The sequence below is a fragment of the Sceloporus occidentalis genome, unplaced genomic scaffold, assembly GCF_023333645.1.
Source record: "Sceloporus occidentalis isolate IW3139 unplaced genomic scaffold, rSceOcc1.0.p SCAF_124, whole genome shotgun sequence".
In the NCBI taxonomy this organism is placed as follows: Eukaryota; Metazoa; Chordata; class Lepidosauria; order Squamata; family Phrynosomatidae; genus Sceloporus; species Sceloporus occidentalis.
The window spans coordinates 248,650-263,622 of NW_028317104.1; the positions used below are offsets into that span (position 1 = coordinate 248,650).

General features: G+C 44.1%; 1 protein-coding gene across 1 annotated transcript in view; it reads right to left on the minus strand.

Moving 5' to 3' along the window:
• Positions 1-2,838: 2,838 nt before the first annotated feature.
• LOC149282001 (amine oxidase [copper-containing] 3-like) overlaps positions 2,839-14,973 on the minus strand; it is a 117,075-nt gene continuing 104,940 nt past the window's right edge. The window contains exons 3-4 of the mRNA XM_089498677.1: positions 3,661-3,790; positions 2,839-3,126 (exon numbers count right to left, since the gene is read on the minus strand). Of these exons, the coding sequence (XP_089354803.1) occupies positions 2,839-3,126; positions 3,661-3,790 (418 nt within the window). The remainder of the gene's footprint in view (positions 3,127-3,660; positions 3,791-14,973) is intronic.

Sequence of the window (14,973 nt, forward strand, 5' to 3'; positions counted from 1 at the left end):
CTGCCCTCGGCAAGCCAGATGGGTGTTGTTTTTTACTCGCTTTCAACTCCATATCACCTACAGACCCGGGACCAAGAACGCCAAGGCCGACGCCTTATCCAGGTTATACGACCCCGTGGAGGAACCCGTCTCGTCACAAGACGGTATCCTGCAGTCCGCACACTTCTTGGGCATATAGACGTCCCTCATTGAGGACCTCCGCAGACACAGCCGAACCCTACGCTCTGAACCAGAGACAGCGACGTGCAGGGCTTCTCAGGGCCTGTTCCTGAAAGATGGGTTGGTGTATGTACCCCTCTCGGCGAGACGTACAGTACTCCACGCGGTCCATGACCTTCCTTCCTCCGGTCATGGAGGACACCGACAGACCCGGGACCTCGCCCAAAGATACTTCTGGTGGCCGACTATGTCGAAAGACATCGAGCAGTACGTCCACTCATGCTCCGTGTGCGCCCAATACAAGAAACCCACCACCAAAACAGCCGGCCTCCTGCAACCCCTCGCCATCCCCGAGCAACCATGGCAAGACATCACCGTTGATTTCATCGTGGACCTACCACCCTCACAAGGCCACAACACAGTCATGGTGGTGGTGGATTGTCTCACAAAGATGGCACATTTCGTCCCCACCACTGCGTTACCCACCGCGGCCAAGACGGCCGACCTGTTTTTGCAATCCATCTACAGACTGCATGGGACTCCCCACACCGTGTTGTCGGACCGCGGTACCCAGTTCACGTCCCGATTCTGGAAGGCGTTCTGTAAGGGACTGGGGATCCGTCGCTGTTTGTCCTCCGCCTATCACCCCCGTACCAACGGCCAGACTGAACGGGTGAACCAAATCCTGGAGCAATACTTACGCTGCTACGTCTCGCATCTCCAAGACGATTGGTTCTCCTTGTTGCCACTGGCGGAGTTCTCGTACAACAACCACCTACAATGGTCCATAGGAATGTCCTCCTTCAAAGCGGTTTATGGGTACAACCCGTCCTTTCTCTTCGACCTCCCATCCACCGAGGGGGTCCCTCCAGCCCGGGACCGTATCCAGCGCCTACAACAAACCGCCCCAGTCCTCAGAGCCGCGCTGCAAAAAGCCCAAGCACAACACAAGAAACAGTTCGATAAGCACCTCCGGCCACATGCCCCTCTTCAAGTGGGTGACAAGGTGTGGCTCTCCTCCAAATACATACCCACGCGGACACCCTCCAAGAAATTGGGTCCCACCTATCTAGGACCCTTCCTCGTCACCGCTTTGATCGGTCAAGCTGCAGTCCGGCTCCAGCTCCCTGCCTCCTGGGGTCTTCATCCCACATTCCACGTATCCTTGGTGAAGAAATGGGTCCCTCCCAGGGACGCCTGTGGAAGCACCCCTCCTCCTCCTCCGGTCCTAGTGGACGACGACAATGAATATGAGGTGGAAAGCATCCTGGACTCACGCATTCGCAGGGGTCGTTTCGAGTACCTCGTACTTTGGAAGGGATTCGGCCCGGAGGAACGGTCCTGGGAACCCCTGGCCAACGTTCACGCCCCTGCTAAGATCCGATCCTTCCATCGCACCCATCCGGGTCGTCCCGTTCCCCGTCGCGCCCGGGGGTCGCTCGTACAGGGGGGGTATGTCAGACCTGGCGGGGACCACCTACCTCTCTGCGGGGTCCGTCCGCCCGGACCACGATCCCCGTCGGCCGGCCTCCTCGCGACGTGGCCGCACGGTCCCAGGACCGTGCGCCACGCCAAGTCTCGGGTCAGGCCGCGCTCCCGGCTTCGCGGTCTGCATGCACAGAGTGCCGCAAACACGCCGTGCTCTCGGAGATGAGGGGGCGGGGCTTAGCCCCGTGATGCAACCTCCCTCTCCACAGCCACCCGAGGAAGGGGGAGGAGATAGACACTGCTCTGTCTCCCTCCCCTCAGGTGTAGTACTTAGGGTGGGAGGGGATCGAGTGATAGGGGTGGATAACTCATTACCTGCCCCTATATAATCCCCACAAGCCTCTGCACCTATGCTTCTTTGTTAAGCTTCCTCATAGCGTATAACCTCTCTGTATTCCTTGAATCCCTGGTATCCTGACTATTTGGCTTTCGTCCCCCGTTTACGCTGTCTGCTGCCTGCCTTGACCTTTGGACCGTGACCCCGACTCTTCTATTGGATTTGCCCCTCTTTGTACTGCGTACTGGACTTTGTGTAGTGGTGCCTGCGCCACGCTCCGCACCCCCCCACCTGACAGGTACCTTTGTATAGCATTTCCAAATTCTTAAATCTGGCTCCAGAAACTGCAGGGCATAATAGAATGTTCTGTGTCATGAAGAGGTTAGGAAAAATATAATAACTAGTATTTATATAGCGACTTTCTTTCAGTGGGACTCAAAGCACTTTTAGCGCACGTTCTTGGAATGAATCAAATCAGAAGCTGAATAATAGATGTTATTACCCCATTGATGGTACTAATTTTATTGACCTCGGAAGGATGAAGTGCTGAAATGAACTCACCAGATTTGAATCCATGACCCTGAGGTTTGAACAGGCTGGACAGTGAAGGCATTTACCAACGAGAGAGAGAGTGTGTAAGAGAGAATGTGTGCGTGTGTAGATTAAGTAACCCAGCACACAATTTACACAAGGCTGTTTTGAAGGATTACTGTATTTTAAATCGATATATCAGTGGTACATTATCATTTATCTTTTGAGCATTTTTCTATTGCTTTTCTCGACTGGTATATTGCTGTTTTTCTTTTTTTATTACACAAAAGTGATACATGGTTTCAGTGCTAGTTTCAGTTATGCTTTAGATGTGGGAATTATCTTTTAATTAGCATATATCGTCTAACCATAAAATATAGACCCTATATTGCAGAAAAACTGTTATCAAACCCATTATAGGAAAAGGGAGGTAGTTTTGGAGAACAAGACACTGTGTCTGATAAGCAGGCCAGTGGATTAACACTGCATGAGTTATATTTTTCATGTGGTTGGAAATAAACAGCATCAAGAGAATGGACTGAAGGATCCTCATTAAAATAGTTGTAAGGTCTCAAGTAGAAACCAACTCCATTCCCTGCTGTCACAGTATTTGGAATGTCTTCTGCGTGAGGAATATGCAGAAATCCAGTTGTGATCCATGCAACCAAATCCTGTAAATGAAAATATTAAGCAAGTCAGAGTATTTAAGGTTTGTAAACTTTTTTTCTAATTATAATTTCTGATCTGCTTATGACCAAGCGTCATATCTCCTCATGTGCCTTAGGCTAATGACTAATTTTTTTGTTCTGGTATACCAGTCAATAATTCTAAAAACAAACAAGCAGTAAATACAGATAAAATAAATTATTAATAACTAATGGTAATTTATTTTATCTGTATTTACTGTTTGTTTGTTTTTAGAATTATTGACTGGTATACCAGAACAAACAAAAAATATTGGCGAGTATGTGGTTGATATAAATCCCAATTTCCTTTCTTCTAGTACATGGTTATCTCACACCTGAATGTGGGGGGTTTAGTGTTTGAAGTTGACTATAACATGGACCAGACTTACATGCATTATACCTAGCACGCATTACCCCACTCCTATTCAAACCACTAAAGATACTTTTCTTTTGAAGTATGTCTATAATGCCTTAATGGATGCCAAGTATAGAGACAAGTAAATAAACATATCTCCTCACCTTATCTTCAATGTTTTCATCATTGATGAAATCAGAGAACTTGACTGTCGGAGACCAGGGGTCATTTTGATTGTAAATGCTGCTGCTTTGAGGCTCTTCATCTTTGAGATTGGTGATGACTAACTTGTACCTAGAAAATAGATTTTAGTTTGAAGAAAACATATCCAAACCAGATTTTTTTTAACAATGGAACAAACAGGTTACAATATCATAAATAGACAAATATGCAAGATCAGATTATATAAAATGCTTCATGCATTCTTCTGCATATGGTTTGAGAAGTGAGCAGTTGTCACCAGTTTGTTTGAAACTCAAATGCAGGACGACAACAGTCCAGAGGACTACCACAGCAAAGCATTCAGTAGCAGGCCAAGGTAAAAACATGAGATCAGATGGCTGACAAACCACATCAAAATCCAAAAAGGTAAAACAAGTTGACATCTGACATGCTGGCCATATCAGGGAGGCTAGGACAAAGGCATATTCAGAACCATAATAAGCCCTAATCGGGGAATCTGGATAGACAATATAGTAAGTATAATACAATATATAATGTTCTATTGTATTGTTGTGATCTGCCGATTCCATCAACAATGCATCTGTGAGTGGAACACAAAAGATAAGGCACAGCCTTCTGGAATCACAAGGTGAACTAGACCCCTTCTTGTGACAAAACCACCCAGGGAATACTGTGAAGGCATCTCCTTCTTGTTTGGATGCGGGAAGACAAAATTGGATATCTTAGGTTATCTACCACCACAATGGAGGTAAATTGTTGTGTGGAGGGTGGTTCTACAATAAATTCAACAGTCAAATATGGCTGGGTAGGAATAGGTAATGGATGAATGAGGCCTGAGAGTCTCATGAAGGATTCCTTGTGTCTGGCACAAATGCCATTTAATCTGATATAGTCATTTACATATTTCTTCATTCCTGGCCACCAAAACAGTCTTTAGTAGACAGTAGATAGTTTCTGAATACACCCATGGCTGGCTTTGGCTATGTTATGACAGCTTTAAAGTGTTTTATAGAACATAGGAGGTGCTCTTTTAAAAGAAGCATTGCCTGAGTTAAAGCAGGATGATGATTAAAGAGAAGACCAGGATCACTGCAATCACCCACCCGATATATAACCACAAGGGATATGTGGGAATTAAATCCCTAAATATACAATATATAAATTTATTTACAATATCCCCCAAAAATGGTAATTAAATTGTTAAATACACTTCTAAAGAAGTCCCCCAGTACTAGAAATATATATCATTTGAACTAGGCTGCTTGTGTTTCCTTAAACTAAGTTGCTCATATTGTATAATATTATAGCAATCCGGTTGCTAAAGCACACCTATCTCAGTGGAGTGCAACTCAAATTAGATATCTCTATCGGCAGGGCTCTATTAACTGGCCGTCAGTGTCTAACCCACTTAAACTGCAGGGGTATAGTAAGCCACCCCGTTTCAAAGAACTGCAGGATTATGAAAAAAAGAAACCCTATAACAGGGGTGTCCAAGTTTTTTCTGCAGTGGGCCACTTCATCAGAAATGTATGTGTGCCTGGGCCACACTCATTTTTCACTGAGAGAACATATGGCCTTTTAGCCTTATAATGCATATTTGTGAATGGATGTTTCTCAGACTGTACGCAGGTATTACCGTATTTGCTCGAATATAAGACACGTTTTTGCAAATGCTCTGAAAAATACCCCTCGTCTTATAATCGGGGTAGTCTTATAATGAGACCTCAACTAGGTCTGACTATGAGACTAAGATCCAGATCCCCCGCACCCCTGCCTCCAGAAATGCCTTTTAACCCTCTGTACGCCACTCTGCCTCCTGAAATGCCTTATACCTCCCTATATGCCACTCTGCCCCATAATATGCCTTTTAACCCCCTAAATGCCAGAGTGGCATATAGGGGGTATAAGGCAATTCTGGAGGCAGAGTGGCACATAGGGGGTCAAAAGGCATATCATGGGGCACAGTGGCATATAGGGGGTATAAGGCATTTCTGGAGCAGAGTGGCAAGCCAGGGGGCAGATGTGCATAACTAGGGGGGCAGGTTGAAAAAAAAAAGGAAATAAAAACAAAATATTTTTCTCAATCATAGCTTTTATTAAAAAAAAATGTTTTACTGGTAAAACTTTTTTCCTATAGGGTTGTCTTATATTCAGGCTTTTTCTTTTTTTTCATAAATTATTATTCAGATATTGGGGGATCGTTTTATAATCAGGGTTGTCTTATAATCGAGCAAATACGGTAAGTGGAGTGCCTCAGGGGTCTGTCCTTGGTCCTCTTCTTTTTAATTTATTAATAAATTATCTCCCAAGCAGCATTGAGAGCCATGTCACAGTTTTTGCTGATGACACAAAATTAGGCAGGGTAATTCAGACTAATCTGGATGTTTCTTTTTTGCAGGAAGATTTAGACAGAGTTGGGGACTGGGCGTGCAAGTGGCAGATGAGGTTCAATATAGAGAAATGCAAAGTTATGCATTATGGTAAAAATAATAAAAAGGCAACCTATTCTTTAAATGGAATATCCTTGGGGGAAACTACCAATGAGAAGGATTTAGGAATAACGGTTGACAACAGACTTGACAACATTGCACAATGCCAGCAAGCAGCTGCGAGGGCCAATAAGGTTTTGGCATGCATAAAAAGAGGTATTGATTCAAGGGAAGAGGATATTATCTTGCCTCTTTGCAGGTCATTGGTAAGACCTCACCTTGAATATGCGGTACAATTCTGGGCACCGGTCCTTAAAAAGGACATTATGGAATTAGAAAAATTGCAAAGGAGGGCTACAAAATTAATAAGGGGATTGGGAGATACTAGTTATGAAGAGAGACTAAAAAAGTTAAAATTACCATATTTGCCCGAATATAGGCCGCACTTTTTCCCCCACTTTAAGTCTTTAAAGTTGGGGTGCGGCCTATATTCGGGGTCCATGCAGTTCCGGGCGCCGGGCAGGCAGCAGGGTTAGGATACAGATTCCCCCGCAGCGGTGCAGGGGACCTGCATTCTACTCTCCGATATGCTCAGACAGCCTCCCCTGCCAGCACTTTCCACGGGGGGGGAGTTCCGGCACGGGAGGTTGTCTAAGCGCATCGCGCAGATGTTCACGGCAACGGTGATGCGCTTAAACAACCTCCGCTGCCGGCACGTCTGCTCGGTGTGCTTTAACAATCTCCCTTGCCGGGAATTCCCACAGGGGGGAGTCCTGGCAAGGGAGATTGTTAAAGCACATCGTGCAGACGTGCCGGCAGCGGAGGTTGCTTACGCTCGCTGGTGAACGTCTGCGCGGTAAGCTTTAACAATCCTCCTTACCAGTGCAGACTCCCGGAGTCCCCGGTGTCTTATGGGGCCGGCGGGGGACATCTATTCTACGCAGAACGGTATGCGTAGAATAGATGTCCCCCGCCGGCCCCATAAGACACCGGGGACTCCGGGAGTCTGCACTGGTAAGTCTAGGGGAGGGGGGCACATCTCGGGGGAGGCACAGAGTGGCAGCATATCTCGTGGGGGACACAGAGTGGCAGCATATCTCGGGGGGGACACACAGAGTGGCAGCATGTCTCGGTGGGACACAGATTGGCAGCATGTCTTGGGGGGGCAGAGTGGCAGCATATCTATTACACTTTAAATTAAATTTTTTCTTTAAAAAAGCACCTAACTTTGAGGGTGCGGCCTATACTTGGGTGCAGCCTATACTCGAGCCAATACGGTATATACGCTAGAAAAACGGTGTCTCAGAGGGGATATGATAACATTATATAAATAAATGCAGGGCCAATATAACGAGCTCTTCAGTGACCTGTTCATTAACAGAAATGAACAAGAGGTCACCCTCTGAGACTGGAAGAGCGCAGGTTTCATACACAACAAAGGAAGAGATTCTTTACAGTGAGGACAATAAAGGTATGGAATTCACTGTCAAGGGAGGTGGTGTTATCCTTGCCATCAGGGGAAAAAAAATCCTTCGTGACTCCAAGAGGCAATCGGATTTCTCCTTGGATCAAGAAGCTCTAAACTATTAATGTTATTCTATTTATAGCCCTGTATGTCATGCCTTTCTAAAAAAATATCCAGACCCCTTTTGAAGGCATCTAGTGTAGTTACACTAGATGCCTTCAAAATGGGTCTGGATATTTTTATAAATAGAATAACATTAATAGTTTAGAGCTTCTTGATCCAAGGAGAAATCCGATTGGCTCTTCGAGTCAAGAAGGAATTTTTTTCCCCGATGGCAGAATTTAAAATAGCTTAATTAGGGGTTTTTTTTTTGCCTTCTTTTGGATCAAGAATAGGAAAGTTAGGTAGAAGGGTTGAACTTGATGGACTTAGGTCTTTTTTCAACCTTATGAACTATGTAACTATGTAACTGGGGCCACTGGAGAGCCCTGACAGCCAGCCTCCTCCATACCAACTATGGGCCCTGACTGTCACGACCACCCGCACAGTGGCACTCACTGCAGGAGTTATTCTGCCCAGTTCTCCGATACCAAGAGAGGGGCCCTTAGTAGCAGACAACCAGGACTTAGAGGATCCCAACAGCAAGGAGGCCACATGCAGGCAGGTAGATATAGGTACTGAGTAAATAAGGTGAAGGAATCTCCAGACGAACCCCACAGGTAGAACAGAGCTGAAGGGGTAAACACGGATGGATAAATGAACAAGAAAAACGAGTCGGTACACGGATCAGGTAGTCGTAAAAGCCAGAGGCTCGAGACATGGAGCGGGAAGTCAGACAAGCCAAACTGGTACACGGATATCCGGGCAGAGGTACAGAGTCAAAATCCAAAGAGTAGTCAGGCAGGCAAAGGGTCAATGGCAACGAAGATCAGGAACAGCAATACAGAGTATAGGACCACAACAGGGTGCAGGAGAAACGGATTTCTGGCTTTTTAAAACTGGCGCCAGTCTAAAACCCCGCCTCCATGATGACGTCACGACCGAGCCTCCAGCCGTCCATCACCACCCCGATACCAGCCCGCGGCTTAGCCGTGCCCCCAGAGTTCATGCAGGCGATGCCGGGATAAGAGGTAAGTCCTCTGTCAGGGGAATCCCCAGATTTAACCCCTTGAGTCCTGTGCCGGCGGCAGTGTCCTTGCCTGTCGGCGACGGAGCTTCGGGACGGAGTCTCAGGTTTCCGGCATCCACAAGCGGCAATCCGTCCACCGGTACCAGGAGCCGAGACATCGGATACCCGACATCTGTGGGCGTCAGTCCACTCGCCGACACCGGGTGCCGGAACCGTGACACTGACTTTGTAAAGACTTCTGTGGCTGCCCCAGAAGTATATCATCCCATCACTTGCTGAGGGGATTATCTCGGGCAGACAGCCAGGATCGGCAACCAGGAAGTGACCACCATTCTTTCAGTTTAATGTTGTATAAATCAGTCTCACCCCCCCCCCCCCCAGTTCCACCAATGACAGACATTTACCCCGGCCATTCCCTGAACTGATTTCGGCCAGTTATAGATAGTGGAGGTTGGAGCCCTATTGTATTGTTAATCCCTTTACTGCCCCTGTTGTCTCTGGGAGGCAGATTAAGGGGGCGGTTTGTATCCCAATATCTTGTATTATGTTAATGTGTGTTTCGCTGGATATATCCAGCCCTGTGTGTCTAAAATAAAGTAGTCTTCATTTTGGTTATACCCTACACTGAGTCTCGGCTAGTGACTGGGATAACCGGGGAGAGAGTGTGTGTCACGCTCTACCCAGGCTGAGGAGCTGCATGTCTTTTGTTTCCCTGTCTTGCTGTGGTCCATTTCTGGATTTATGTATGTTCTGCCCTGAACCTCTGATTCCTTGATTCCAGTCTTGCTCTTTGTTTCAGCTCTGTTTCCTTTATAAGGTGTGGCCTACCCATTTTTTTTGTTTGTCTCAGTCTGCAGTCTACAGGTATGTCTCTCTGATATGTGTATAGATTCAATGTTCAGTTTATTTTGTACCTCTGTAAGCAGGCTTTAGCATTAAGACCCACCGTCATTGGAGTACTTTGGCGTAGTGGTGGGCTAATAATATTATGGCCATAAGATGTGACGGAATCTCCAATAGTTATCATACAGTCCTAGGCTAGTGTCAGGGTCTGCGGCGAGAGAATCAGAGTTCTGAGAGAAGGTGGAGGTAGACCTCATAGTTTAATTCTGCAGCAAATATTTTCCTCGAATAATAGGTAATTGGGTGGAGAAGTTGTCTCTCGTCATGTCTTTGTGAGAATACTGCTCCCAAAGTCATCACTCTTTAAGAAATAAGGAGAAGATGGGTCAGGGAGGACAAGAAGAGGTGCGGACGTAAATGTGTCCTTAAGTATTTCAAAAGCGTCTTGTGCCTGTGGAGACCAGAGGAAGGGAGAATATTTTTTTGGTGAGTGAGGTAAGTGGTTGAATAATATGGGAAAAGTTGCGTATAAATTTTTGATAAAAATTGGCAAATTCAATAAGCTCTGCACCTCCTTTTTGGAGGGAACAGACAGTCCTTGATTACAAAGATCTTTTTAGGGTCCATCTGGATAGATTTGGGTGTCACAATAAAACCTAGGAACTCGATCATAATTGTTTCAAAGACACATTTTTCAAGCTTAGCATACAGGTTGTTCTTGCGGAGATGAAGCAGTACCTACTTAACATGGAGCCTATGTTCTGAAAGAGATGATGAAAACAGTAGAATGTCATTGAGGTATACTACCATGAAGATGTTCAAAAAGTCACTGAACATGTTTAGGAAATACTGGAAGGTGGCTGAGGCATTACAAAGGTCGAAAGGCATCACTGTATATTTAAAATGTCCATAACGAACGTCTTCCATTCGTCTCCTTCCCTGATGCGGACTAAGTTGTATGTCCCTCAGAGATCGCGTTTGGAGAATATGGTAGTGGAATGGGCTCTGTCCAGAAGCACAGGAATTAGTGGTAGTGGGTACAGTTCATAATAGTATTTTATTGAGTTGTCTGTAGTGTATACATGAGAACCATCTTTTTTTTCAAAGAAAAATATGCTTGCTCCAGCCGGGGAGGTAGAAGGTCAGATAAACCCTTTTCTTAAATTTTCATCAAGGTATTCTTCTAAATGTCTCAATTCAACCTCTGATAAGGGTATAGGGGATGTAGGTAATAAATGAAAACATCTTGAAAGTCTTTGTACTGAGCTGGCACATCAGGTGTAGTTTTGAGAGCATCCTTGTGCAGTGAGGGCTGTAAGTGTAAGTAGTGCCCAGATTTCCCACAGTAAGTACACAGATTCTGGGCATGCTGGGGGCCACTTCTTGTGGGATAAGGGGGCCAGGGGTAAGCACAATTTGCATAGGCTCCTCGGAGGGAGTGGATACACAAGAAGAAGAGATAACTGGAGCAGGAGGATAGTAGATGGATGAACTATTCTCAAGGCGCCTTTCCCGTAAGCGCTCTTTCAAAGTGTTGGGTACCCCAGTCCTGGCCAGTTCATCTCTTAGCCCTTCAGATAGGCCTAAACGGAATTGATCCAAGAGTGTTGGCTCATTCCAGTTAGTCTCAATGGCAAGTCTCCAAAACTCTGTTATGTAATCTTCCACAAGTCGACGTCCCTGGTGGACAGCCCATATCTTGGCCTGGAAGGAAGCAGATTTATGTACATCTTCTTAAAGACTGTCCATAGCTTGCAAAAAAACTGGCCCAGGAATCCAGGATTGGGCTTTTGATCTGTAGTAGGTGATCAGCCCAAGCCTGTGGTTCGCCAGTAAGTCTCACACCACTTACACACAAACACTTTTACAAACATATTCATGCTTACATACTCTCATACACAGTCAAGCATCTGTAGGCTACCAAAAATAATCTAAGCACATTCCCCTTCCTCCTTGGCCTCCCCTGATCCATTTCTGCTTCCCCTTAGAAAAAGCTGTTGGACATTAAGGCTATTCAGTGTGTGCCACTTAGATATATAGAAGCATAGTATTTGACAGAAGATAAGCCCATCTAGTCTACCCATATTTCCTGAATTAAGGCTTAGGCATTATTTGGTCCTTCGTCTCTTCTTAAATTCAGAATAGCTTTATGTCACTCCCATGCATTTTTACATTCCCTCGCTGAATTATCTTCTACTACTCCTGGTGGGGGGCTTTTAACTACCACCTCAGGACAGAAAAACTTTCCTGCATTAATTAAGAGTCTGAGTCCTAGCTTTATATGATAGCTTTTATTCTAACAGTTCTCCTCCTTTAGAATCATCCCTCCTGTACTTTTCATTTAAATGTTTCTATGAAATCTATATTTTTTCATCCAAGATATAGATACTGAGATCTCTTAAACTTTCCTGATATTTTTTTAACTTGTAAGCCATTCACCATTTTAGTAGACCTCCTACACATGGGCATTGGGCAGCTGCAGCGGCGTTGCTACAGGGGGGCAATTGCCCCCCCAAGTTATTCCTTGCCCCCCTGCCAGATTTGGAACCACCCAAAGGATTTCCCAGGACAGTCCAGCAATGGGAGTTTAAGTCCAGGGCAGCCTCAAGCGCTTTTTTTTTTTTTTTGATGCGGAGGAAAGAGAGGGGCGCCTAGCAACCGCTCGGCCCCCCTCAGTCTCCTCCATGAGTCCTCTACCTCCATCGCGGTGCCGGCGTTTCATGCTGAGTGCCGGAATATGACATCATATCCGGCGCTCAGCAGGGAAGCAGCGTTCGCCACGGCAGAGCAGGAAGACGGAAGCCTCGTTCTCCGGCCACAGGACTTAAAGGTGAGTGAACTACAAAGGGGGAGAGGCTAGACAGTGAGTAGGGAGGGAGAAGGGGTAGAAAGTGTATAAACATATTCGGGGCCAATACAAACCATTGTGTGGAAATCTGTTCATAAACAGGACTATGCATAGGACACGTGGTCACGCGTTCAGATTGGAAGAAAGGAGATTTAGACTAAAGCAGAGGAAAGGGTTTTTTTACAGTAAGGACAATAAGGATGTGGAATTCTCTGCCTGCAGAGGTAGTTTTATTGGAGTCTGTACAGACGTTTAAACTGCAACTGGATGGGGGGCGTGTGATGACGTGAGACGCTCACGGGGTGGAGCGTTGGAGCGTGCGGGATGAACTTCAGGTGATGGCGTCCTGCGATCTGTCTCTTCGGTATGCCTGATGATCATGCTGCGAACTCTCAGCGTGTGGCTAGCGTGCGGTTTCTTCCCCCGGCTTTCTTGAAGTTCTTCGGTTGCAGCAACCCCGGGAGAATATCCTGAGGTGGGCAGCTACCGTCTGATGCTCTATATTGAAGGACTCGGCTATGCCGTTTTGCTGGAGGATGGAATGAGACCGAGAGAAATCTAATATTTGGCGGGGAAACGCGCTACAGATTTTTGATCCTTTGATCCTTTGATCCTTTGATCCTTGATCCTGAGGAGCTGTGGCAGGTGTCCGAGTGGGATCTTCAGAGTTCCTGGAAATCGCCAAAAGTACTTTCTATTTACTTATTTATTTATTTATTTACTTATCTATTTATTATCTATTTATTTATTTTGGACGAAGATTGGAATTATTTTTTGGAACCTGTCTATACTATAATCATGATGGTGGAGGACATTCTAATTTGGTAACAGATCAAGGGATATTTCCACTGGAAAAAGAAAAGGAAAAGGATTAATATTTTGAAAGTATATAATCATGCTGGAAACAGACTCTATAACTAAATCATGTTGGAAAACAGACTTTATAATCTAATCAAGCTACATAGGAGTAAGAAAATTGATCCTTTTATATGAATTCAATTTTACCAATCATGCTATCAATCATGTTATCAATTATGTTATCAACCTATTATGTCTACATATGAATTCAGATTTGGAGGGAATTAATTGATTCAGTTTATCTCTACTACGTGATACTGCTTGTGTCTTCTAATCATGTTGAAATCTAATTTAAATTATTAATTATTATAATCATGTTGGAATAGGACAATTTAATTTAATCAAGCTTTGAAGAAGGTGAAATCTGATTTGTCTTTGTGACTCTAATCAACTAGTGGATCATGGTCTATACATAAATTATTGATTTTGGGTTCATATATTTTGATTCACATTTTGTCACATACTTTATTAATGAATTTATAAAATTTTGATTATCACTCACTACTTGGACTGTGGTTATAAGAAGAAAAGAGAAGAAAAGAAAAGGGAAGGAAAAGGAAAAAAAAAAAATAAAAAAAAATTATTATTTATTTCGATATTTACAATAATAAAGAGGACACGATGACGTCAAAAAGAGAGGATCCAAAATCAAAAAAAGAGAAAAAAGAGATCTAGACCAAAAAAAAGAAAAAAAGATTTCTACGTTATTTTCACCCCAGGCTCATAGGAAAATGGAGGAATCTGTGTGCTTATCTGATTCCACTATTGATGAAATTGGAAGACACTCTTTAAGTCCTGCAGCACAATCCACTCAAATGATTACCAAAGAATATTTGCAATCATGTATGGAATCTCAGCTGAACTCATTTAAAGATGAACTCATGAAAGTGAACATGGAGTGGAAAAGTGAATTCAAAAAAACGCAAGAATGTCTGAATCTAATTATGCAAAAGAATGAGTTTCTTGAATTAGAGTTAAAATCAATTAAAGATGACCTTAACCATAAAGAGAACATCATAAGAAACCTGGAACAAAAGTTAAATGACGCCGAGGATCGCACACGCAGGAAGAACTTAAGGATACGTGGCATTTCGGAGGATATTAAACAGGACTCCATCAGAACGTATTTGAAAGAATTGTTTTTAGATATGGGCATCCGTGATGTTGATAGAGACGATATGATTGAACGTGTACACAGAACGTTAAAACCAAAGAATCTTGCTGAAGGAAAACCCAGAGATATAATTATTCGTTTTTCAACTTTCTTTATACGACACAAAATATTACAGGCAGCAAGTAAATATGTTCCGAAAGTAGATAAATTTCAAAATGTAATGTTCTTTCAAGATCTCTCTCTATTTACTAGACAAAAGATATTTGAATTTAAAGAAGTGACCAAGATCCTGAGAGAGCAAAATATTAGATACTCATGGGGATTCCCAGTAAAATTGTTTATTATGTCCGATTAGCATCAACCAGTTAAGCTGTCAACAGTTGATGAAGCTAGGAGTTGGCTTAAAGGAAATGTAGTACATGGTTTGCAATAATAATCTCGTGGATGCGCGACTTTTGGGGGTCTTTCTTTTTTTTCTTTTTGTGTGTTATTTATATAAAATTATATGGGTGTAATCTCATATTATATGGGTTTTGAAGGAGTGTAGGAGGAATATTCACTTGTGTTATTATTAAACTACAGGTATTGGTGAATTAATGGATTTGAAG